This window comes from Haematobia irritans, chromosome 3, assembly GCF_050003625.1.
Source record: "Haematobia irritans isolate KBUSLIRL chromosome 3, ASM5000362v1, whole genome shotgun sequence".
NCBI classification, from domain to species: Eukaryota; Metazoa; Arthropoda; class Insecta; order Diptera; family Muscidae; genus Haematobia; species Haematobia irritans.
In genome coordinates this window covers 7,330,487-7,356,975 of record NC_134399.1, presented here as the reverse complement: position 1 = coordinate 7,356,975, position 26,489 = coordinate 7,330,487, and the positions used below count along the sequence as shown (strand labels likewise).

General features: G+C 31.4%; 2 protein-coding genes across 2 annotated transcripts; one reads left to right on the top strand and one right to left on the bottom strand.

The window, feature by feature from the left end:
• Positions 1-420: 420 nt before the first annotated feature.
• ATP7 (copper-transporting ATPase 1) lies at positions 421-15,386 on the top strand. Its single transcript, XM_075298144.1, has 4 exons — positions 421-1,731; positions 9,057-10,303; positions 10,548-11,354; positions 14,010-15,386. The coding sequence occupies exons 1-4, from the start codon at positions 687-689 to the stop codon at positions 14,721-14,723; spliced, it is 3,813 nt and encodes a 1,270-aa protein (XP_075154259.1). The 5' UTR covers positions 421-686; the 3' UTR covers positions 14,724-15,386.
• Positions 15,387-19,176: 3,790 nt separating this feature from the next.
• Nrd1 (Nardilysin) lies at positions 19,177-25,860 on the bottom strand. The gene is made up of 8 exons (XM_075298922.1): positions 25,411-25,860; positions 25,035-25,222; positions 24,150-24,972; positions 23,350-24,084; positions 23,159-23,282; positions 20,546-20,706; positions 20,266-20,485; positions 19,177-20,201 (listed from the first exon to the last, which is right to left on the bottom strand). The coding sequence occupies exons 1-8, from the start codon at positions 25,731-25,733 to the stop codon at positions 19,308-19,310; spliced, it is 3,468 nt and encodes a 1,155-aa protein (XP_075155037.1). The 5' UTR covers positions 25,734-25,860; the 3' UTR covers positions 19,177-19,307.
• Between the last annotated feature and the right edge of the window lie 629 nt (positions 25,861-26,489).

Sequence of the window (26,489 nt, the reverse complement as noted above, 5' to 3'; positions counted from 1 at the left end):
AAAAAAAAATATTTTTCCTCCCTCGTAATTAGAACTGTGTTATCGATTGTTTACATTTTCTCCCATAAAGATCGGTATGCACTTTTAACGATATTTCCGCTACCCATAAGAAATACATTAGTATATTTTCCACCTAAGAAGCTGTTGCAGAAGGGTGTATTAAGATCAAATTTTAAGTTTTTATTTGTTTATGTCAAAATATAGCTGGGGTTCTTTTTTTTAACGAGATGTGTTTCAACAATGACCCAACTAGAAAAAAGTTTGAAATTCTGTTGAATATAACCATTTTTCCGATGCTTGTATTTAGCGGGTATTATGAAGCGGAGATTTCGTTCGGCGAGATACGCCAGCCGTCGCATATTCCATTGTGCTTAATAGCTGATTGCGAAATGTCAAATCGATGTTATTGTTTTATTTTTTATCTGCTGGGAGTTGGTGTAGTGTTTGGATGTCGTCGGGGTGAATGTTGAAATGTTGTTTCAAAAAAATACGAAAAAACACAAAGAAAATTAATGAAGTGTAACAAAAGTCCATGTAAATATATTAAGAAAAATTTAAATTTTCCAATGTGAATCGATATCGCAAATTAACGAATGTGAAGTAAATTTTAAAGTAAATAGAAATTTACAATTGAAGTGTAATAACAGGCAGGCAATAAAGCAATAACAACAAGTGTGACGACGACGATGGAAGAAAAAACGCCTTTCACTTCAGGCAATAATAGCCTGCAAGAAATTGAACTACTGGAAAGTAAAAATATGGCTACAATCGAAGAAGTACGCTTGGATATAGTGGGTATGACATGTCAAAGCTGTGTACGAAATATAGAAACAAATATCAGTTCAAAGGCCGGAATAATAAAATGCAGAGTAGAATTAGAAGAAAATGCAGGTTATTTCACTTACGACACTTCCATAACAAATCCCACGCAAATTGCTAATGATGTAGATGATATGGGTTTCGATTGTACCTACGATGAGAAGGAGTCGGCAGATTCCGGTTCCGGACATTGCGTGGTACGTGTTCTGGGCATGACCTGTCAAAGTTGTGTTCGAAATATTGAAGGCAATATTGGAACAAAGGAAGGTATTAAAGCGATCAAAGTAAGTTTGGAGGACAAGAAGGCTGATGTGGAATATGACAGCACTAAACTTACACCAGATCTTATAGCAGAAATGATAGATGATATGGGCTTTGATGCCTCTTTAATAGAACCAACATCTCGTTCCTTGCCAGACACCAAGTCACTCTCATCATCTCCAATAAAAAAATCTCCAACAAAATCGCTTGACGACAATAACCAAAAGGTTTCTAAAAGCCCTTCGAAAATGGTGGAATCCAATGGTCACGCTACTTCTATACCAATTGAAAATGAACTTTTGTCCAAATGTTTCTTGCACATACGTGGAATGACCTGTGCCAGCTGTGTGGCTGCCATTGAAAAACATTGTAAAAAAATATATGGAATTGATAGTATATTGGTGGCATTGTTAGCGGCTAAAGCGGAAGTAAAGTACAACGGCAATGCAATCACACCTGAAAGCATAGCCAAATCCATTACAGAGTTGGGATTTCCCTCCGAGATAATAGAAGAGCCCAATAGTGGAGAAGCTGAGGTGGAAATCGAAATATTGGGTATGACCTGTGCATCATGTGTAAATAAAATAGAAACACATGTTAAAAGGATGAAAGGCATATCCGAGGCCTGTGTTACTTTACTAACTAAACGAGGTGAGTAGTACATTTGTGAGGCATTTCTTATACCTTTGTTTTCTTGTTAAATCCCATTAATAAGATCACAAATACCAGTAGCAGTAAACATTGCTTTGCCACTATACGCGAATCGTTTTCAATAAATCCCTTTTAAATCTTAAATATCCCAGAGTGGATTAGTCGGTATTCGATATTTAGACGGTGGAGTCGATATTCAGACTATTCACTTATTCCACTTACTAATTGGAAAGTCTCGTTAGTCAACTTGCAAATATCAGCAGCTTATAAGAGTTACCAAAACATTTTAGATCCATTTCACAGAATTTTGACGAGGCCTTTCATTTTCAGACGGTGCTTGGAGGAGGCTTGGCACTTTTTTAAATTTGCTAACGACGACAAGTGGAAAGTTCACTTTTCTGAATAAAAAAAAAATAAAACGTTTTATTCTAAAAACAATCGACGACATGTTGTTTGCAATTCACATTGTGAAAAAGATCAATTATGAAGCAATATTTAAGCAAACATATTTGCTAATATTTAACGAGAGACTTTCATTCTACCAGTGAAGTAATTCAATGTATTTTTCTTTCATTCAATTTTTTGTTTTTTGGTTTTATTTGAGAAATAAATAAAAGTATGTCAATGATATTGATCCCATGATTCAATTGCAATCTAAGTCGATAATTGCAGATTTTCGGGGAATTAAATTTGAAATCTGGATTGAAATGCTTCAGAATCATAATTGAAAATTTCAGATGATCTCAGCTTTATTTAAAACACGTCCAGCCATTTTTTTTAAATGCTCCAAATCGACTTAGCACTTTATGGAATTAAAGTAATGCTTTTAGTTTTTGCTTAATACAGTGACAAATAATATAATGCATCTTCTATTGAATTAATACAATTTAAAAGAAATCAATTTTCATGATCGTCAACGAAATTACTTCAAACAATTTTGTTTATCTAGTTTTTGCTGTCTTTTTGATAATATTGTCTGGCGAGACCCATCGTAATAGATATGAATTTTTAGCAATAGATTAATTATTAGAATGTATTCATTGAGTTGAGTTGGGAAAAGTAGCTAGATCTTATCGTAGTTGTAAAATAAAACTAATAATACAATTATCAAATACACATTCATGCGACTAATGCTTATCTCTTAGTGGAATTATCAAAACATAACAAAAGGGGGGAGGGAGGATAGTGGGAGTGTTTGTATTGCCAGGTGAATGTCTGTATTTGGAGCAATACATACACTACAGCCACAATATTGCCAAATCTATGTTTGCCGTAATATCTTAAGTTCATTAAAACTTGTTTTCTTTGTTTAGAAATGAATGTAAGACATTGCTCAGGGACAATTTAAATTCTCACCATTTTAATTTCGTGATTCAAAATCAATTGGGGTAGAGTGTATAATGGCAAACAATATTTTTACGGTATTATGTGGTTATGTGATGTTTGCTAAAACAATGTGTACTAATGGAAAAGTTAATCTTGACATTGAGAAAGCCAATAAATTTAATACAATAAAACTTACTTTAAAAAATACAATACACTTACTTTAAAAAAACGTTAATCTTCAGAAGATATTGCTCCTATAAAAGACAAGTACATCGGATACATTGGCCATTGGCATGGGAAACACGGTTGCCACAGTTGGTAGAATTCTACCAAAAATTTACTGCTTGGTAGATTGGTAGAATTCTTAATGTTTTGGAAAATATTCCTCTCCAACTAAAATGTACTTCACTATTTTTTTATAGAAATGCAATAAAAAACAACAACAATGCTTGAAGAACAAAACCAACAATAACAAAACAAAAAGAATGAAATGCAATTTAGATAAAATTTCCTATAGAAATAAAATTTTGACAAAATTTTCTATGGAAATAAAATTTTGACAAAATTTTCTATAGAAATAAAATTTTGACAAAATTTTCTATAGAAATAAAATTTTGACAAAATTTTCTATAGAAATAAAATGTTGACAAAATTTTCTATAGAAATAAATTTTTGACAAAATTTCTATAGAAATAAAATTTTAACAAAATTTTCTATAAAAATAAAATTTTAAAAAATTTTTCTATAAAAATAAAATTTTGACAAAATTTTCTATCAAAATAAAATTTTACCAAAATTTTCTATAAAAATAAAATTTCAACAAAATTTTGCTATAGAAATAAAATATTGACAAAATTTTCTATAGAAATAAAATTTTGACAAAATTTTCTATAGAAATAAAATTTTGACAAAATTTTCTATAGAAATAAAATTTGGACAAAATTTTCTATAGAAATAAAATTTTGACAAAATTTTCTATAGAAATAAAATTTTGACAAATTTTTCGATAGAACTAAAATTTTGACAAAATTTTCGATAGAAATAAAATTTTAACAAAATTTCCTATAGAAATAAAATTTTGACAAAATTTTCTATAGAAATAAATGAAATAATATTTTGGCAAAATTTTCTATAGAAATAAAATTTTGACAAAATTTTCTACAGAAATAAATTTTTGACAAAATTTTCTATAGAAATAAAATTTGGACAAAATTTTCGATAGAAATAAAATTTTGACAAAATTTTCGATAGAAATAAAATTTGGACAAAATTTTCTAAAGAAATAAAATTTTGACAAAATTTTGTATAGAAATAAAATTTGCACAAAATTTTCTATAGAAATAAAATTTGTACAAAAATTTGTATAGAAATAAAATTTGGACAACATTTTCTATAGAAATAAAATTTAGACAAAATTTTCTATAGAAATAAAATATTGACAAAAATTTTTTGTAGAAATAAAATTTTGACAAAATTTTCTATAGAAATAAAATTTTGACAAAATTTTTTAATGAAATAATATTTTGACAAAATTTTCTATAGAAATAAAATTTTGACAAAATTTTCTATAGAAATAAAATTTTCTATAGAAATAAAATTTTGACAAAATTTTCTATACAAATAAAATTTTGACAAAATTTTCTATAGAAATAAAATGTGGACAAAATTTTCTATACAAATAAAATTTTGACAAAATTTTCTATAGAAATAAAATTTTGACAAAATTTTTTATAGAAATAAAATTTTCACAACATTTTCTATAGAAATAAAATTTTGATAACATTTTCTATAGAAATAAAATTGTAACAAAATTCTATATAGAAATAAAATTTTAACAAAATTTTCTATAGAAATAAAATGTTAACAAAATTTTCTATAAAAATAAAATTTTAAGAAAATTTTCTATAGAAATAAAATTTTGCAAAATAAGAGATTTTTGTTTGGTAGTTTTTTGGTAAACTTTTATCCAAATTTTGGTCAATTTTTTTTGGGCTCGTGTGGCAACCGTGATGGGAAATCCAATTTTCAAAAGCGTCTACTAAATAATTATCGGACCATCCATAATTGAAAAACAAAAAATGCCAATTTAATCTTTTGCTTTTCGTCTATTAAATCCAGTTTTTGTAAATATTCTTGATAAACAAGGTTTAACCCATTAAAAACTCTCGTAGCCAACTATTTTATGATTTTTGATGGAAATTTGTTTTCAAAATCGGAAAATGGAGATACAAGGATTTGTTAAAATCTTTGTAATATAGTGTAATTACGTTTAAACATTTCTATCAAAAAACGTGTATGTATGATATAAATGGCTTCATTGTTGCGAACCAGGGTAGTCGCATAACTGCTTTGATGTAGTACGATTTTGTAGTATTTAAATGATCTTTCGTTAATTACACATTGATAGTATGATTTTTGTGCTTGTTTCTTTTTTCTGGGCAGATAAGCATTGAACACTCTTTGACTTACACCAATCTATCAAAATTAATTTCAATTTTGTTTTTCCCCTTGGAGCTTTTCTAATTACAGTTGTCATAATACTGAGTTAGTCGATTGACATCTAAAATATTTACGCGTAATTATTAAAAAAAAAGATTTTTCCAATAAAAACATATCATCAATACATGAATATAAATTTTATACCCCAAAGACACAGATATAATCGCCCTTATTCCACTCATAATCGACAGATCGACAAATCTGACTATTATTATTACCGTAATGACCTAATTATTAACGGCAATGTGCTAAGTTCTCTGTAGTACAAACCGGCCAATCTCCAATCCGAACATGTTTGAGAATTTTTCAAACACTCTTAAACTTCACCAGCATTACTAAGAAGAAATAAACCACAAATAAAAATCATATTTCTCTTGAACACTCCATGGCTTTTATGCCATATATGTAGTAACTTCAATTTTTTTGTTTTGATATTTATTTAAAGTATTATTATACTATCTTATACAAACACTTATCTTCTTAATATTCTTAACTCTTAATATATATATATATCTATTTTTAATAAAGTCAACAATAAATCTTTTAAATGCAATATTCTTTTATTCATATTTTATATAGTCCCATTTTATAATCGTCCCATTCAAAACTATGATTATTTATTTTATTTTATTTAATCAAACTAATGATTAAGGAATTTATCGTGACCAAAACAAACTCTTCTTGAAGCACCCCCATATTTATGCAATTGTAATTAGTTGTGTCTTTTATGAAGGATGTTATGATAAAGCTTTGTTGGTGGATTTTTTAAAAATCCACCAGATGGGAAAACACTTCCATAAGAATATATGTAAATGTATGTAGAATAAAAAAGCGTCTTTCTTTAATCTCAAAATGGTAAATTTATGTCATAAATGGAATAGTCATCGAATATAAATGTCATATGCTTCAGAAAAAAACAGAACGCCAGAATGTACACAGTAAAACCAAAAGTGTTATTTTTTATTTATTTACAATAGTCCACAAAATGTTCAGTCTAATATAGGCTTAAGGCAAATCAATTATCACAAATTTTATGCAAAAGATGGGAATTTTATTGTTTATTGTTATTTATTTATGAACTAGTTTATATTACTTTAAGTCGAATATATATCTTTAAAAAATTGTTGAATCTCATTCATTGTATTTGTTTATATGAAGAATTCGTATATGTTTAATGATTTCTTATAAAAAAATATAAATAAAACTCAAAGCAAAACAAAAGGAAATACAAAAACAAAATTAAGTGAATAGATTGTAATGATAAGTCCCGATTAATTTAGAAGATTATCCTATTTTAATTAATATTATAATTAGTTTAAGCTTTTATTTTTATCTTGATTTTAAAATGTTTTTGTGGTCTTATTGTAATTTGTGTTAAATTGGCCACCTGAGGCTTCGAATTACAAAATAAAGTTAAATTAAATTAAAATTAATGGAGCTACATGAAATGGGCGTTAATCAGCGAATTTATTTATATCTTTTTTTCTTAGAAAAAAAAAATCTTAGACATACAGTCAGCAAAAAAAAATTGTACACCAATATAAAATAAATTGTGAAGCGATATGGAAAATATGAAGTGACTATTTTTTTTACCTCGCTTTAATTTAAGTTGTAATAAATATATATTTACTTCATATTTTCCATATCGTTTATTTTAAATTAGTGTACAATTTTTTATTTGCTCACTGTATGTAGATTATAACAACAATATTTTTTCATTTAAAAAAATTGAAAGAGTAATCGATTTTTAAAATTAAACATAACATCACTCATTTCATTTATTCATTTCAAAATTTCATTTGTGGCTTAATTGAATCATATTTTAGATTGTTTTCTCTAGATTTTGTGAAGTGTATAGAATATACAGCACGAACAACAATTACATTCACATCTGGTTGAACAATTATTTTATTTATCGAAGTTCTATAGATGAGAAAATAGGTCATAGTATTGAATCAATGTTCTTTTATTGTTTATTTAGGTTTATTCATGGAGCTAAATAAAGAAAATAAAAAAATAAAAATTTGGTAACTTCGAATCTTGGGTCCTTAATTTGGGAAAACTAAGAACGTAACAAAGTTGATTTTCCCAAAATTTCTAAAAAGTGGATTTTTTTTAAGTAAACAAAATCGAAGAGTGGAATTTTAAAGAAATTGAAATTTTGCTCTTAAAATTTTAAAAATTAAAAATAGGAAGCCATTTTTCAAAGCAATTGATGTCATTTTAACTTTTTTTCGGCTTTTCTAAACTTGAAATTCTAATAAGTTTGATGACTTCCTAGGGTTAGGAAAAAAGCTTATATCTATCAACCGGTAATGCTACTTTTTTTGCAAGTTTTCTAAATTTTATTGATTACAATTCTTAAGATATCTTTTTGTTTTGATAACTTTACCTAAGATGGCTCTGTGAGAAGGACTCGTGGGGACACTGATTCTCAAGTCTCTGTCCTCAAGTCACTAGCGCATAGTTGGATCTTCATTACATAAACAACGAGTTCCAGCATTGTAAAATAGAAATAACCCACCAAAAAGGCTTAGTTTTTGTCTTTAGTTCGATTGTTACTTTTATTTATCCGGAGGTTCCATTCAAAACATCACATTTAAATGTAGGTAATAATATTGAAATAAATTCCCATGACTCATCTGGCCCTTCCATATGAAATTCAGCGTAAATTTACAGTGTAAAAACCCATTCCCTTAGTAGTTTGCATAAAGTATCTCGAGCTTAGGAACTCTGTGTTGACTAATAAAATTCTAAACAAAGAGATGTCGATTTGAATTTTATATTTAAAACTACGTGAAAATGTGCGAATATATATATTTTTGATCCAATTTTACAAACATATACAGGTTGATAACAAAAAATGAGTATTATTATTAGAAAACAAAACCTGCATGCCAACAGGTAGTTGAAATCGACTGTTTTATTATTACCCTTTTGATGATAAAACGTGCAAACCAGTTTTCACGACGTTATTAGCACAAAGTTACTAAATTTAAAAATATAATTATGTAATACGGATAAGAGAATAAAATTGATTTTATTATCTTATAATTATCTAATGTCAACACAGCAAGTATTAAATTTTTTGAAAAAAAAAATGTAAAGAAGTAAACGAATTCCGTTGGCCCAGGCCATCTTTTGAATAAAGTACATTTCCTACTTCGATCGAAACAAAATTAATCAGAATGTGGCAAATGGTTTCTAGCTAGTTTCCTTCTTGGCCTCTGAATATTTTCGCTATTGTCTTTTCGCATGATCACAAAGCAATTGCGGCTTTTTTCGCCTTTTCTATTTCCCCCATCCTCTCCAAACGTTGACTCATTGGTTGACATTGGCCCTCCATTGTTTTAATTTTACTCGAAGCGATTTGGAGTTCCATTCCAGCCTAAGGTCTTAAGCTTGCAGCTTTCCCCTGTTACTAGAGTTCTTTTATCGCAACGACAAATTACATTTTCTTTTTTTCCTAAACAAAAAGTTTCACGTTTTCTTACTTTCAGGAAAATTTCGTTACAATACCGAAATCACTGGACCCCGTAACATATGTGAAGCCATCGAACATTTGGGCTTTCAGGCTCATCTTCTCTCTGGCAAAGATAAAATGGCTCACAGCTATTTGGAACACAAGGAAGAAATACGAAAATGGCGTACAGCTTTTTTAATCTCTCTTCTATTTGGTGGACCTTGTATGGTAGCCATGATTTATTTTATGGTTGAAATGGGCGATAAAGGACATGCTGCAATGTGTTGTCTAGTACCAGGATTATCTATGGAAAATTTAGTAATGTTCCTATTGTCAACGCCTGTACAATTTTTTGGTGGATGGCATTTTTATGTACAATCCTACAAGGCCATAAAACATGGCACCACCAACATGGATGTCCTGATATCAATGGTAACCACAATTTCATATCTGTATTCGGTGGGTGTGGTAATTGCCGCTGTATTAATGGAACAAAACTCATCGCCTTTAACATTTTTCGATACTCCACCAATGCTTTTGATTTTCATTTCATTGGGAAGATGGCTGGAACATATTGCAAAGGGGAAAACATCGGAAGCTCTATCGAAACTGTTATCATTGAAAGCTGCGGAAGCGGTGCTAGTGGAAATTTCCGAAGATTTTGAAATACTTTCTGAAAAAGTAATATCTGTGGATTATGTACAGAGAGGTGACACATTGAAAGTTATACCCGGTGCCAAGGTGCCCGTTGATGGCAAAGTCCTCTATGGACACTCAACATGTGATGAGTCTCTGATAACTGGTGAATCCATGCCAGTTGCAAAGCGAAAAGGTGCTGTCGTCATTGGCGGTTCCATTAATCAAAACGGTGTTTTATTGATATCAGCCACTCACACGGGCGAGAACACTACACTGGCACAAATTGTCCGACTAGTAGAAGAAGCACAAACATCTAAAGCTCCTATCCAGCAGTTAGCTGATCGTATAGCTGGATATTTTGTGCCTTTTGTTGTAGTAGTCTCCAGTGTGACCTTAATAGGTTGGATAATAGCGGGTTTCATAGACCCTAGTCTAGTACCAGTGGCCATGGAACACAAAGCCCATATGGACACAAATACCATAGTTGTAAGTTATGCATTTAAATGTGCCCTGAGCGTTTTGGCTATAGCTTGTCCATGTGCTTTGGGCTTGGCAACACCAACTGCTGTTATGGTGGCCACTGGTACTGGGGCTATAAACGGTGTTTTGGTGAAAGGAGCCACGGCATTGGAGAATGCTCACAAAGTAAGTTATTAAAAAAATAAATTCATATTTCAACTTTGATATGTTCTATGTGTCGCGTGAAAGATTTCATACAAATATTTCTTAGGCCCTATGTGTTTCCATAAGTGGGAAAACATCAAGAAGTTTATTGGGGTATTTTTTTTTTTTAATTTAATTTCGGAAACTTTTCACAAAAAATTAATAAATCGACCAGAATAATTATTTATTTAACTGATTTGTTTCTTCTCCCTCTTTGTCCATTTAGGTTAAGACTGTTGTCTTTGACAAGACTGGTACAATCACTCACGGTACACCTATGACTTCGAAAGTAATCATGTTTGTCAAGCCCGCCATATGTAGTTTAGCCCGTGCCCTTACAATAATTGGGGCTGCTGAATCGAATAGTGAACATCCAATTGCTTCCGCCATTGTGAGATTTGCCAAAGATATGCTCTCTCAGGAATCCTTAGGCAAATCAGCAAACTTCCAAGCTGTACCAGGCTGTGGTATCAAAGTTACTGTTTCTCACTATGAAAATGCTCTTAGACAAGCTTTTAATGCAGAGAAAATAATTAATTTTGAAAATAGCTATCGTTCTCATGGAAATAATATTCAAAAGGCTCCCATCCAATTGGATAATGGAGTTTCGATAGCAGAACTTTTGCCCTCCAAAAGTGCTATTCAACGATCACAAGAAAATCAACAAGAACAACATTTGCAATTACTTCAACTGGATGATGATCACATAACAACATCTGCCGAAGAAGTTGTTGGTGATGTTGTTTCTATACTGGGTAGCGAAATCAATGTACTTATTGGCAATCGAGAATGGATGCTGCGAAATGCCATACAAGTCTCTTCGGAAATCAATAATGCCATGGCTGAAGAGGAATCGAAAGGTCGCACTGCAGTTTTATGTGCTTTAAATGGACAATTGATATGTATGTTTGCTGTTTCGGATATGGTTAAACCGGAGGCTCATCTTGCCGTTTACACATTGAAGAAAATGGGAATAGACGTTATACTCTTGACGGGAGATAATAAGAATACAGCAGCTACTATAGCACGAGAGGTAAGTTAATATATAGGTGACATTTGCCAGTTAAACAAATGCAAAATGTATGTTAAAATTCCTAAAGTCACTGGCATAATGCCGGAAGTCAATATCGCTGTCTCTAATAGGTATTATCTAAAAATACCTATTACGTATAGACAATTCCAGATTATACAATTGAAACCATGCAAATATTCTCTTCCCAATCTGAGCCATTCTGATTGTTGAACCAAATTCAACGAGTTGGCCATCGTGTTTTAATTTTAGTGCTTCCAAAATACCCATTACGAATTTCTTGCAACACTACCTTTGTCAATGCCCTGCTTTCAAGAGATATAGAGCATAGGTTAAAAAAGGTTAAAGTGGTAGCCCGATTAAGATTCAGGCTCACTTAGACTATTCAGTCCATTGTGATAATATAGAGCATAACATGTCGGGGAAGAGTTGGTTGGAGTTCTGTATTTTACCAAAGCTTTTTTTCGTCATATCATTTTAATGATGCACTACCCATTGATCTCTGCAGTATGTAATAACAAAAATACCTATTACGTACAGCCATATCCAGCTTTTTAAGCTCCAACCCACCCAATTCTTCCCTTATCTTGAACCAATCTATTTGTTTACCCAAATCCTCTTTTAAAGGATAAGCTTTTATTTCAGTGTGTCCCGTAGTTGCCATTTTGGTCCAAAAAATTATAAAATTTTAAATTTGGTCCGATGGTCGGACCAAATAGAATTTGGTTAATTGTGGTCCATTTTTGATAAATCGATCATTTTTCAAAACTTTTGAAATTTTTCTGTAGAAATAATATTTTGTCCAAAATTTCTACAGAAATAACAAAAATTTCTATAGAAATAAAATTTTGTACAAAATTGTCTACATATAAATAATATAAAATTTTGACCAAATTTTCTATAGAAATAAAATTTTGACAAAATTTTCTATAGAAATAAAATTTTGACCAAATTTTCAACAGAAATAAAATTTTCTATAGAATAAAATTTGGACAAAATTGTCTATAGAAATAAATTGTTGACAAAATTTCCTAAAGAAATGAAATTTTGACAAAATTTTCTATTGAAATAAAATTGGGACAAAATTTTGTATAGAAATAAAATTTTGACAAAATGTTCTATAGAAATAAAATTTTGACAAAATTTCCTAAAGAAATGAAATTTTGATAAAATTTTCTATAGAAATAAACTCTTGACAAAATTTCCTAAAGAAATGAAATTTTGACAAAATTTTCTATAGAAATAAAATTTGGACAAAATTTTATATAGGAATAAAATTTGGACAAAAATTTCTATAGAAATCAAATTTGGGCAATATTTTCTATAGAAATCAAATTTGGACAAAATTTTCTATAGAAATCAAATTTGGACAAAATTTTCTATAGAAATAAAATTTTGACAAAATTTTTTATGGAAATAAAATTTTGACAAAATTCTCTATAGAAATAAACTTTTGACAAATTTTTCTATATAAATAAAATTTTAACAAAATTTTCTATAGAAATAAAATTTTGACAAAATTTTCTATAGAAATAAAATGTTGACAAACCTTTCTATAGATATAAAATTTTAACTTTAAAATTATATTAATTTAATTGGAAAAATGGTCCGCCGGTACGAATTTTGGTCCAATTTTGGAAAAATGTTGGTCCAAAATAAAAGTACATTGTGGCAACGCTAGTATCTTTTACGAATTTCTTAGAGCGTTACCTATGTCCCTGCCCTGGTTTTAAGAGATATACACCATATCGAGAAGGAGGTGATTGGATTTTCTTTTTGAGTACTGTAGTTTACGCAAGCTATTTTTTCCAGCATATTGCTGTACTATAACATCTGCTGTGTAATTGTTTTTAACTAAAAATACTTATTACATATAGAGATTTCCATTTTTTTGTTGAACCCACCAAATTAGTATGTTCTCTTGAAGCAAACTGATTTTTTGAACCTAATCCTCATTCAAACGACGAATTTTATAATGTCGCCGTAATAGGTATATATTACATATTTCTTGCAGCATTACCTATGTCATTACTCTGCTTTCAAGTGATATAGAGATTGATTTTCTTTCGGTATACTGTATATTACCCAAACGTTTTTTCCTGCATATCATTGCTTTACAATACCAACGCCCTATGTAATAGGTATTATCTAAAAAATACGTATTACATGCAGACATTTCAGATTTTGCCCTTGAACCTTCCCAGTTATTCTGTCCTCTTGAACCAATCTGATTGTTGAAATCAATACTCATTCCAACGAAGACATTTAATTTTATTGTCGCCATTATAATAGGTACGTATTACGAAGTGCATTGATGCCGATCAGTGAAGTTTGGGGAGGAGTTATAAACTCTAACAGACTTCCTCAAAAATGGAGTTAAAGCTGTATGACGGAAATACTTCAGACCCAAAGATATTTTCCTATTTTAAGGATTAAAAAAATTGTATCCGCCTATTTGTGAGTCGCTGTTTGCTAAAACTTATCAGAAGTTATTTATGATTTTTGGTTTATCGAAAATTATAGGTTACTTATGTTGATTTCCCATTAAGATTGTTTATGAAGTCGGTTGAGACAATTAATGTTTTCACGATAGTTTTTGTATGAAGTTGGGCAAATTTGTTTTATTGTTTAATCGTTATCCATTTCACCATTTCACAGGTTGGTATAAATCGTGTCTTTGCCGAAGTTTTACCCTCCCATAAAGTGGCCAAAATTCAACGTATTCAAGATGCCGGAAATCGTGTGGCTATGGTAGGTGATGGCGTCAATGATAGCCCCGCGTTGGCTCAAGCAGATGTTGGTATTGCTATCTCGGCGGGCACCGATGTAGCTGCCGAAGCTGCCGATGTAGTACTAATGCGTAATGATCTTCTCGATGTTGTAGCCTGTCTTGATCTATCACGAAAAACTGTTAAACGTATACGCTATAATTTTCTCTTTGCAAGTATGTACAATCTATTGGGCATACCACTTGCTTCTGGAATATTTTCTCCATTCGGCATTACACTACAACCATGGATGGCCTCGGTTGCAATGGCTGCTAGTTCCGTCTCGGTTGTCTGTTCCTCATTACTATTGAAACTATATCGAAAACCAACTGCAGCGAAATTGCGCACCGCAGAATATATGGAATATGTGGCCACAGCCAAAGAACGAGAACCCGATGAATTATCTCTACATCGGGGATTGGAGGATTTACCACGTCGTCGCTCAAGTTCTTCTTTATTGTCGCGCATATTTTTACGTTCTGGTAGTGTGAAAATGGATCCCAATGAAGATTCTTTATTGGCTGGTGAAGATATTGATTTTATTAAACCTAAAATTGTTAAAAATAAACAATTACACGATGTTACCGAATTGCAAAAGTTATAGGTTCAATAGATCAGAAACAAAAACTTTTGCGTTTATATTTAGACAAAATCACAAGGAGATTGATTGTTGATCATTTGATTGTTATGTGCATACGTCCTTCGAGTATGTATACTGTCCGTTACGATAAAAGTACGATTCCTTAATTTTCTATTTGTTTGTTAAATGAATATAAATTTATGCATTAGTATCATTTTTGTTTGTTTTTTTATTTTATTAAAATTTATTTACTACGAAATGCGCCTTCATTAGAATGTATTTATAAGACCAAAAAACGAAAGTTCTATACATAAACTGTGAAAACTAAGTTTGATTTCATCGAACCCCCTTATATACACAACTGTATAAATCATTTCCTAATGATATTCTAAAAACATATACTATATAAATATATATTTTTTTTGTAAAGGAAATTGATGAAACATATAGACCATGTTTGTGAAAATCTATTTGTAATATATAAATTTATAGAAATCATTGTAACTAAGTGACCAGGCATTGTGTTTTTGTTTTGGCAAACATATGCTCAAAAATATTTCTATGTATTCTATAAATCAATATACATATACTATAAATAAAAATTATACTTTTTTCCTGTTATTGATAATTATAATTATTTTTATACGAATCATTAAATATATAAAAATGACCCCATATAACCAGAAACCATTGTGTAATTGATGATAAATGATTTTGAGTAAGTTGGTGGAAAATTATTGGACTTGCGTTGATGAAAATTTTCAGGACTAAAGCCAAGCATTATGCAGATACCTTTGCTACAGTCTAGCACAAACGGAACATCAAAAAGCCAAGAGATTCTGAAAAAATTCAAGGCAATATTCCTAGATTTTGGAAACAGTTCAATGAATTTCAAGATTATTTAGTAAAACAAGGTAAATATACTCTTAAATATAATTTTTCTAGATATTAAAAATATTTTATTTCAGTTTATTAGCAGATATTTCTTCCTAACAATTTTCCTTTTCTGTAATAGAAATATTTTCTAAATAAAAAAACGACAATTATGAATTTGCTGTTTTAGCAAATGAAACTGATTTCTATTTTTTTTTTCAGCAGAAAAAGCTGGTGATACTATTGTTTTTTTTTATTATTGTTATTACTAAATTTTTTATTTGAATGATTTTTCAATTTAAAATTAAAAATATCACAAAAATATTTGATTGAAACTAAAAAACTTTTTCAATTAAAAAAAATAATTGGTGCAAATAACATATTAATCAAACTTTTAATTGATACAATTAACTTTCTAATCAAACTCGGAAATCTTTTAAGAAATGATAGACAATTTTTTAAATTTTCAATTAAAAAAACTGAGTTGTGCATTCGACATCAATTAAAGTCTCTTTTAAAGCCTTTAAGGTGCTGGGACCTCCAAGTGTAAATAAATATTTAAAATATGAAATAAAAGTAACCCTTTCACTACGGAAATAAACCTAATATTAAAAACTTTAATTTTTCTTCCGTTTATACTTGTACTAACAGCATGTAGAGCAAAAATTCTAGTCAATTACTTCAAGAGCTATGTGAGTTTGTTCTGAAAACTTGATTCTTAAATTGTAACCAAATGGTCTTAAGAAAATGAACGCTATTTGGCCTATAATATCTTTCAAAGTGTGGGAAAAATACAAAATAGGACACGAAAAAATATCAGCTTTAGTTTTTGTATGAATGTCCACTTACAGTAGAAAAATGAAAAATTCTTTAGTTTACTGTACGTTTTTTTTTCAAAGCTATCAAGAGGGCTTAATTGATTAATTAAATGTTTGAATTGAAAAATGGACTTAAAATTTCGTATTTTTTCTTTTATTGTTAAAGAAGTTAATAAAAATGCATTTTATTGCTCACCAATATGGAAAATATTTATAGCTTCTTTAGATTAAAGCTTCTACTTTGAAATAACATCTAAAAATAAGTCGAAACTAAGTGGGAAAATAGAGTTTGGTGTCGTTTTCGAATGTCCTCCTAAGTGGACATCGGTAGTGAAAGGGTTAATTTAAAAATATTTTGATTGAATCAATTAAAAAATTAATTGAAATTTCTGTTTTTGTAACTTCTTTCTGTTATTGTAACTTTTTTATGAAGTATTTTTTTTATCCCCATTTAAAATTGTGATTGATACTAAAATTGTGGTAATTCAGGACATTACAATTAAAACATTTATAGCATCAATTGAATCATAAAAAAATGTTCTGTGTAAAAACCTCAAATCGTAAAATAACTCCCCTTTTACGGGAAATAGTTCGATTTTCGAATCATTCGTTAACACAAATTTATTGGTTCACCTACTGGGTGACAAGTAACACCATCATCTTCAAACCATATATTCTCTACATTTAAAAACCACTCATGTACCGTCACAAAAAAGCTTCGGTTCATCTTTTTGTGGCAACCCGTGTAAAAATTGGGGGATCTGATTTGATATGGTTAGATCTGAGCCAAGATATGGTCAGATCTGAGCAGATCCGAAAAATGGTTATATCTGGTCAGATCTAAATACTATGAAATTGGATCTGATCAGATCTCAAAAATGAGACACATCTAATCAGATCTAATTTGATATAATTGTATATTATTTGATACAATTGTATCTTTCGAGATCTTTCAACACATAAAAGCCCATAATTTGTATATAAAATGAGATCAATTGTTTTATTTAATAATACAGACAAAAAGTATGTGCATAATAAATATGTTTAATTTAAATTGATCCATCAAAGCTATTTAAGAGTATTGACAGTTGAGTTAGAGTGTTGTCTAAGGGTTTTTTCGTTTGTTTCTTCTGCTTTGGACTTAGACACGCGACTAAAGTATTACAGCGTTAAGGCAATCTGCAATGAAATTAAGCAAAAAAACAATTATTAAACAAATATAGGAATAAACAAATATGGGAATATATTGAACTATGTAAGCAAGTATTAGTATTGTTTTGGATCATTCTTCTTTAAGTTGCAATAAAAATTGCCATATAATTTTATGTTGCTTTTAATACTCACATTTAAAGTGTATTCGGGATTAGGTTAGGTATAGCGATAGGCTGTTATTTTAGGCTCATACATACTATTCAGACCATCATGACATCACAGTGATCAACATCTCACTTATCACTGACTGCTGCTCGATTCACTAATTAGCTCAATAACATGGGACCTCCTTGTTATAATCGAGTCCTATCGGCATTTCACGTTGCGCTGAAACAACTTAGAGAATCTTTGAGGCAGAAATGTCACCAACATTACTGCGAGGAGATAATCCACCGCCGAAATAATTTTTGGTGTTGGTCGGAACTGGGATTGAACCCGTGACCTTTTGAATGCAAGGCGGGCATGTTAACCAGTACACCACTGAGGTTTCCTTTTTTTCCAAATCTAGAAAATAGTAAAACAATATGAAAATTACTACTAAGGAAATAACAAATACAATCTACTTACCTCCATAATCTCCGCAATAAAGGAAACGATATACACTTTCTCAAAGGAACACATTTAAAACAATTATATTAAATTTCTTAATTTTCTCAGCTAGTCTTGCGTTAAATTTGTTTAGAAGTGATGCCCCTGACGGCGTTGACATTTGACATAATGACATTGAGGTTTAGACGTGTATTTCAAAAATCTTTTTAACTTGTTAATGATTTTTTTTATTATATTTTGGACCGTATTTAACCCCATATATAGTCAGATATGATGTTATATCTACCATATCTTATTAGATATAGTGCTATATATGGTCCTATCCAAGCATATATTAGTAGATATGCCAGATATAATTAGATATTATACTATATATGATGATATCTGCAATTATATCTAACCAGATCTAGCACCATATATAGCATATCTGTGCATATCTAATTATGTCTGAACCAATATCTGAACAGATCCAATTAGATCCAATTTGATATTATTAGATAGGATTGGATCCTCCAAATTTTACACGGGAATTTCCACAAAAAGATGAATATCTTCAAACTATAAACCTTACTTTTTGTGGGTGTAATGGTAGCTCTAAGATAACTTAAATAGAGCAAATTCTACTCTTTTTGATGATGGAAAAAGGCAAACTTTACATTTATCTAAAACTGGTATTGACCCCAGTCCGATATGGCCCATTTGCAATACCATCCGACCTACATCAATAACAACTACTTGTGAAATCACGCTAACTTCCGAACGACATAAGCTATCGACTTGAAACTTAGCCGATAGCTTATGTCGTTCAGAAGTTAGCGTGATTTCAACAGACGGACGGACGGCCATGCTTAGATCGACTCTGAATTTCACCACGACCCAGAATATATCTATATATACTTTATGGGGTCTTAAAGCAATATTTCGATGTGTTACAAACGAAAGTTAATATACCCCCCTCCTATGTGAAGGGTATAATAAAGCCATATACAAATAAATATACGACTTTTTTATTTCTTACTATGTAATCAATTTTAAAATAGCAATATTTTATTAAAATTATTTTGTTTACAAGTTATATAAAAAATAGAAAAAAAATCTTTATTATTCAAATTTATAATTTGAATTAAAAAAAAATATGCCATACTCTTTTAGTGGTTTAACAATCTTCTATAATGTCCATAGCCCCACCATCACCTGTATCGCCATCTATAATCGGTGTTTCCAACTTGGTTTTTGTAATGGGAAATACATGGAGATTCTCTTTGAAATCATTTATATCCACAATAGTGGTGGCATCTCCTTCCCGAGAAATGAATTTCAAATCTAATTTATTTGCTAAAGCATTGAAAAGCTCTTCGTCAGCTTCATCGTCGTCGACGCCATCCTCCTCTTCATCAGCCTCTTCAGGCTCTTCTTTGATTAATTCACTATTATTTTGTGAGACATTGCCAATTACTTGAATCGATAATTTGCGTAGATTGGTACGCTCATTATTCAAACAGAAATCGATAATTTCCTGTTTATTTAGCGTCTTTAGAATTTCAACTTCCTTGCGTTTACGATCAAATAAATATTCTTCACAGGTAATTTCACCCCAATTTCGGGCAACTTCTTCACTTAGAGACATATCAACAACTTGTTTTATTTTTATTAATGATTCACGCACATGTTCATATTCATCCTGAGGCATATCATTTAGGATTTCAATCATTTTACTGCGGAATGCCTCTATACGTTCATCCACATGGCCAGCAGAATGTTTGGTTTCTTGTGAATTAACGGTTATGGAGTATCCTGCAATTCCATAATTAATGCGCACCGATGATCCCACATAATAACCCAATTGCTCTTTAGTTCTCAGAGAATCGAAAAGGGGTTCCTCGACAAACATCATTAACAAATCCAGAATACTCTCAATACGCACAGAACAAGGACCAATTTGATAGAAATTTGTTACAACAGTGTTTACATCCTTGTCATTCAGGGCATGGCATCTAATATAATGAGAACCTTGTGGCAGTTGTACAGTTCTGTTCTCAATGTATTTTGTCTGAACAACAAAAAAGCTTTATATAAAAGAAAAATTTGGTATTTTTAAACTTTGATTTTCTTACCTCTTTAATATTCTGGCAGTTAAGGGTAGTTAGAACAGAATTCATACAATTATGTGCTGCCTCCTCAGTTAAGTTACCCTGCATTAAAGTTTGAACATACAGCTCCTTTGTATATTTATCAGCAAAATCTAACATTTCATCAAGTGTTACATCATTTAGGCATTTATATTTCTCGATCATAGGCCAGCGTATATTTTCTACTATGCTCAAACGAATATCTCTGAAAATAATTGGGAGAATATAAGCTATTCTCGGATCCAAGATTATACAGTATACTTACTTATTTAGGGCCTTTGGCTTAATCAATGCATTGAAATAACTCTTTTTAAGATGTTTTTTAAATGCCTCCAGTTGCTGGTCAGTAATATGCTCCCGCATAGAAACCATTGATTTTGTTATAAGATCTACAACCATATGAAGTTTTTCATTGTAGCCATTTGTCTGAAAAGAGAATCATTTTTCATTTATTCATATGTCATACTAATAATTACTTTATAAAAATCCCAAAAATTTCTAAGGCTTCGTTTTTAGGATAACTTAGCCAGTAATGGTATCCAGATACTGCAGACTGACTCACAGTACTAACAATATTTATTACATGTAAGCTTTTCCCGTTTTTACGGACATTTCGTGCTCAGGGAATGGACATTAGATGTTGCATTCTATATTTCACGCAATATTGATTTGAAATCATACGTCCCACTGTTCCATTGCTAACCATGGCCAACGCTTTGATGGTTTTTATACATCAGCACTAGAGCTACAAATAGGATCAATTGTTTTTGGTATTGAAGGGCCTGCTATAGCGTGACCTAAGTTCAAAACGATGTCATATAAAGTTATTGGTATACGAATAAAGTATAATCCCAAAATAGTATTATTTTAGTAGTAATAAGTTCTCTTTTTTATGTCAGTTTTTATCTATCCATTGTTTATTAGTAGTTGTTCTCACTTTTTTCCTAATCACTAAAATAGTTTTTCCTTTTTTTCTAATTAAAAAAAAAACATGTATCTTTACTTATTCTTTGTTTTTCTCGATTATGATTTATTATTGCTAGTTTTTTTTTTTAATTTTTATTTTCGTCAAATATTTATATATTTAAAGTTATTTTTGTAGTTATTTTGTAACCATTTTTTATTGGCCTACAATAAATATAAATAAAAAAATAAAATAAAACCAATCCCTTAGTATGTTAGACATCGAAATTCTTTTAGTGACTGTGTCAATATTGCCCAGGAAGCTGGGAATTCAATTCATTGAAGAAAGGGGATGTTAGTTTGGTGGTAAATAAAATTATGAATTCTAGGATTCATAAAGCTTAGGCCGAAGGAGTTTTTGGACTTTAATTATACAAATTAGCGGTCTACCTCCTAGTTGTACACATCCAGTTGTATGGTTCTGAGGTAAAGGAACCTTTATATGCGGTTTGGGTTGATAAGATGGAATCGATGCACAATAAATTATTGTTATTCGCTTGAAGAAATTTGCATTGGGACAGTAACAGTCGTAGTTAGAACCAAAGATTAAACTTGAGGAAGATAGGAAATTGGCTTGCGTCATACCAAATGTTGCATTTACCATGTTAGTTCAATACATGTTTGTAATCTTTCAGTTGTTTTTCGTTTTTATTTTTTAAATGAAAAATTTAATTTTCTTAATGAAACAATGTTAAATTTTAGGCAACAATAAAAAAATTACATTTTCCCCTTTATAGAAATTTATTTCTTGCACTTAATTTCTTTTGCATTTTAATGCTATGTCAATACTTGTCGTATACGCGTTTGGTTCGAGTATTAAGCTAATCTGGTAAATGGTTCAATCTCCTAAGTAGCTAATTTCCTATCTTCCTGAATCTATAATCTTTGGTTAGAACGACGTGTGTTTGGCAAGCGGTTGAAAAGAAAAACACAATTGCCTTGCTGTGGTGCAAAAACGTAGTAGTGGAAAAGTGGGGGCTACAAGCATTGCGCAATTGATGTTGGAGTGTAGTAACTGGCAGTTTAGGAAAAATCAGGTCAATTCCAACCGCATTTACCCTCATTTGGGGGCCACCGTAGTGCAATGGTTACCATGTCCGCCTTGCATACACAACGTCGTGGGTTTGATTCCTGCTTCGACCGAACACCAAAAAGTTTTTCAGTGGTGGATTATCCCACTTCAGTAATGCTGGTGATATTTCTGAGGGTTTCAAAGCTTCTCTAAGTGGTTTCACTGCAATATGGAACGGCGTTCGGACTCGGCTATAAAAAGGAGGTCCCTTGTCATTTAGCTTAACATGGAATCGGGCAGCACTCATTGATAGGAGAGAAGTTCACCAATTTGTTATCACAATGGAATGAATAGTCTAAATAAGCCTGATACATCGGGCTGCCATCTAACCTACCCGCTTTTAGAAAAATAGGAACATAGACCCTTAATATCATATTGAATTTACCCGGATTGGGCTGATAGTCTGCTCCAACAACAGCTATCGCTGTTCGCGAAAAAGTTCCCCGGCACAACGCTGTCACCAATAGATAAAAAATCCGCCGAATATGGCGAAACCTATCTTTGACAAGAAATTTGAAACACAAATTCCCATAAGTAAGACCATCGTGTAAATAGTCTTACTTATGGGATAGATGGATTCGAAATTGAAATTGACGACTTGGAAAGATAAGCAGATGAGTTTGTAGTACTAGGAACTATTTTATATATCAAAGGAGATGTTTGTAATCTGTCTAAACTATGTTAGTTGGGATTAAGATCTACTCAATACGGAGTTTTCTTCAATTAAAAAAACATTTCAATTAAAATTAATCACTCTTGTTAAAGGCCACATCCATGACAATTAATATAACTATTTGGAAAAAAATCCTAAGATTGTATAACATTTCCATACCTTTACCTTACCTTTAATACAACACCCTTTTCTGCGGAGTAAAACTGGTAACTTAAACCCGCAACTGTGGCTGGATATAATTCTTCGGCCAATCGATATTTAACCAACTGGGCATATAATGCACATAACACATCACTAAAAAAGTGCAAAACATTTTATCAAATAATGTGGGTCTCTCCAAATATATTTTATAAAAACTTACTTCTTCGGGCTTTGTCTTAACAATGGTGATACAAAATAGAAATACATGAAAGCATCGGGTAATTCAAATTTGTCATCTTGTCTAAACCACAACTCACAAGTATCGGTCTGCAATATTTTTTTAGGTGCCAAAGGTATTTCTGGCTTACCATTTTCCACCCAAAACAAACGAAAATCATTTGATAGGAATCTATTTGGTTTTGGCAAGAATAGTTCAGTCATTGGCTGGCTATTGTCCCATAATTCCTGCCATTTTTGAGGCATTTTTATGGAGGTATACTCGGTGCCGAACCACTTCTCCTTTTTATCATAGGTAATGCCATCGTATTTCTGTTGTGACGTTATCATAATATTGAAAGAGAATTCATTTAAATGTCTAATCACATCCTGGATTTGTTCTTCGTTGTATTCGAAATATAATTCGGTGCCTGTTAGAACATGCTTTGGTGGATAATATTTGGAACGAACAACTAAATTCTGAACATTATCAAAAGCAGGCTTTTGTGAAGCAAATCGAAAACTTGTAGCCTCAATGTTTGCCAACTCATCGTAAGCTTCTTTTAGGGAACCGCATTGGGCAAATAATTTAATATAAGCAAAGGTAGCTGCCAACACTTCATCCAAATGTTGGAAACCACTATCAGTCAAATAAATGCATAAATTGAATAAGGCATAAATAGAATTTGTGTCAAATCCCGATTCATCTACGCCAGCGATTAATTCCAAGCCCCATAATCTGAATGAATAGAGGAAAATATACACTCGTAATTGTATTAACAAGGTAAAGAGTTCAGTACTTACTTTTTCCTTAGGTAGGCACATAAACTTCCTTCACCCTCATAGCCAATGAGATATGATAGAAAATGATCAGGCTTGCATTTATAGAGTTTTGTCATGGGCGGTAGTACCCAGGTTAATTCTAATTTACACACATTCTCCACAGGCTTGACAAAGAAAACCTCATTGTGGAATGCCGGACTAAAAGCCTCACGATAATTGTACACCCCGAAATCTTTACCATCCAGATTATTGCTAGGTATATCGGAAAAATGTTTCACAACAAGATGTTCAAGTTCATCTATGGGTAAGCGGGCTTGAACACATACATGCATGCGATGGCCACTATAATGGCGTTTACAGAATTCATGCAAGTCCCTATGAAGATCGGTATCGTCAATATTTTCTTTCAAGGATTTCAAATTACCCCAAGTAAATGTGCTATGTGGGTAATTGGGATTTGCCAAACTAGCAAGAAGCTGATCACGTCTGGCCTCGTCATCGTGTAAAGTTTGTTGAAATTCTGATTCTACAGCTTCACGCTCTCTAGCCATGGCCTCTTTCATCATTAGGGGAGCTTTTAATAGGGCAGTAAAATAATCCATGCTACTATCTAAATGTTCCTCGGATACTTCAAAATAGAATAGTGTCTCTTCACATTCGGTGTTGGCATTGTCAAAACCACCACACTTTTTGATATGGGCATCGAAAGCATTCTCGGTTGGATACTTTTGTGAACCCATAAATATCATATGCTCCAGAAAATGGGCCATTCCCTGATAGTTGGTAGGTTCAGAGAAAGAACCGACATCAACAAGAACAGCAACGGCAGCTAGTTTTTCATCACCTACAATAATTATGAAAATAAAAATGGGATGTGGATATTTATTAAATCCAAAATCGCCTTACCCTCCTCGGATTCATCATCTGAATCTTCCTCTCCCTCTGTGCTGGAAGCAGATTCTTCACTGCTTTCACTGGACTCTTCTGCACATGAATCACCAGCTGTATCACATGAAGACGTCAGACCATCGTGGGGTACAGGACTTGGATCTGAGACTAACAGGACATGTAAGCCATTGACCAGCACTAAAGTTCTAAAATGATAAAATCGATGCAATTCGAGCAAAACTTTTTTTTTTTTTTTTTTTTGGAGAATATTTTTAGTGGCCTATGTGAAACTTGTTATTTTTTTAATAGCCACCAGTAGCACATTTCACGCCCGAGGAAATATGCAAATATTTTGAAATTAAACTTTCGTCATAAAGCCGGGGAGCTAACTTACTTATATAGCTTCTTGTCATTTTCGGATTTGTCTGGAATTTCCAAGTATTTAACACCGGCCTCTGCAGAATTCACCATCTTCCCGTTGAATGTCTTAAGGCTACAGAAATACCGCTTATTTGTCTTGCTTTCACAGTGCTGCTGCTGCGGATGATGATGATGTAGCAGTCGATATTGTTTTTGTTGTCGTGTATTTGTTGGTTTTATTTGTTCAGATGTCGATGTCGTCAATATCTTCGGGATATATTCTAATTTCGTGAAAGAAAATTTGGCCAATTTAATAGATTTTGTCGGTACAGTTGCAAATTTTTTCACAACAAACATAGACTTTACAGCTATGTTGATGGCAACTTTAACCGAATGGTGTTTTCTTTATTAAATTTCTATGACACAAATAAAACCAAAAAAATTTGGTTCTTTAACCTTAAATCAATTAGAATTTGGTAAGCACGTAGTTATTCTCTCGTATACGTATCGTAAAGTATGGAATATATGTCAGCTGTTACATTAACATATTAGGGATGTCAAACGAGAATAGATATACAAAATGTGGGGTATTAATTTCAATTAAAAAATCTAACAAAAAGTTCTTTAAAACAAAAAATGTTTTTGGGAAAAGGAAAAGAATTGACACAAAGAAAAAATTTCATTTTTTACGTTTCCCCATTTTGTTTTTTTCCAAGGTGGTTTACTTTTATCAAATTTGCCATGTACTCGGAATTAGCTTTAATATGGGTTCCATGTTACTTACTCAGGAAGGGGTTAATATGTTGAAGAGCTCGGGACCTCTCCGCCTTATATTATTCTATATGATGGATACCAAATCTAGCAAAAGCGGTATTGAAAACTTCCGCGGCGCGTAACTTCAAAACTAGGCCTTGCCACCATCCTACGCCTTTCGAAAACCTGCGCCCAAAAATTGAACAAATTGTACTAATGTAGATAAAGTCGACTAGTCGAAATTGTAGATTACCAAAAAACGTCTTCGACTGTTTTTGATCAAAGGATTGTATAAAAGAATTGAAAGTTATTTATTTCACATCCACAAGACCAAAGGATGTGAAAAATATTAATCGCCAT

What these genes read in the sequence shown, in the direction of transcription:
- Nrd1 (XM_075298922.1), bottom strand. Translation starts at nt 25,733, where the DNA reads ATGTTTGTTGTGAAAAAATTTGCAACTGTACCGACAAAATCTATTAAA. An exon ending in AATGACAAGAAGCTATATAA is followed by an intron (nt 25,223 to 25,410) that starts GTAAGTTAGCTC and finishes TTATCATTTTAG; the next exon opens with AACTTTAGTGCTGGTCAATG. An exon ending in ACTGCCAGAATATTAAAGAG is followed by an intron (nt 20,202 to 20,265) that starts GTAAGAAAATCA and finishes TTTGTTGTTCAG; the next exon opens with ACAAAATACATTGAGAACAG.
- ATP7 (XM_075298144.1), top strand. Translation starts at nt 687, where the DNA reads ATGGAAGAAAAAACGCCTTTCACTTCAGGCAATAATAGCCTGCAAGAA. An exon ending in TACTTTACTAACTAAACGAG is followed by an intron (nt 1,732 to 9,056) that starts GTGAGTAGTACA and finishes TCTTACTTTCAG; the next exon opens with GAAAATTTCGTTACAATACC. An exon ending in CAGCTACTATAGCACGAGAG is followed by an intron (nt 11,355 to 14,009) that starts GTAAGTTAATAT and finishes ACCATTTCACAG; the next exon opens with GTTGGTATAAATCGTGTCTT.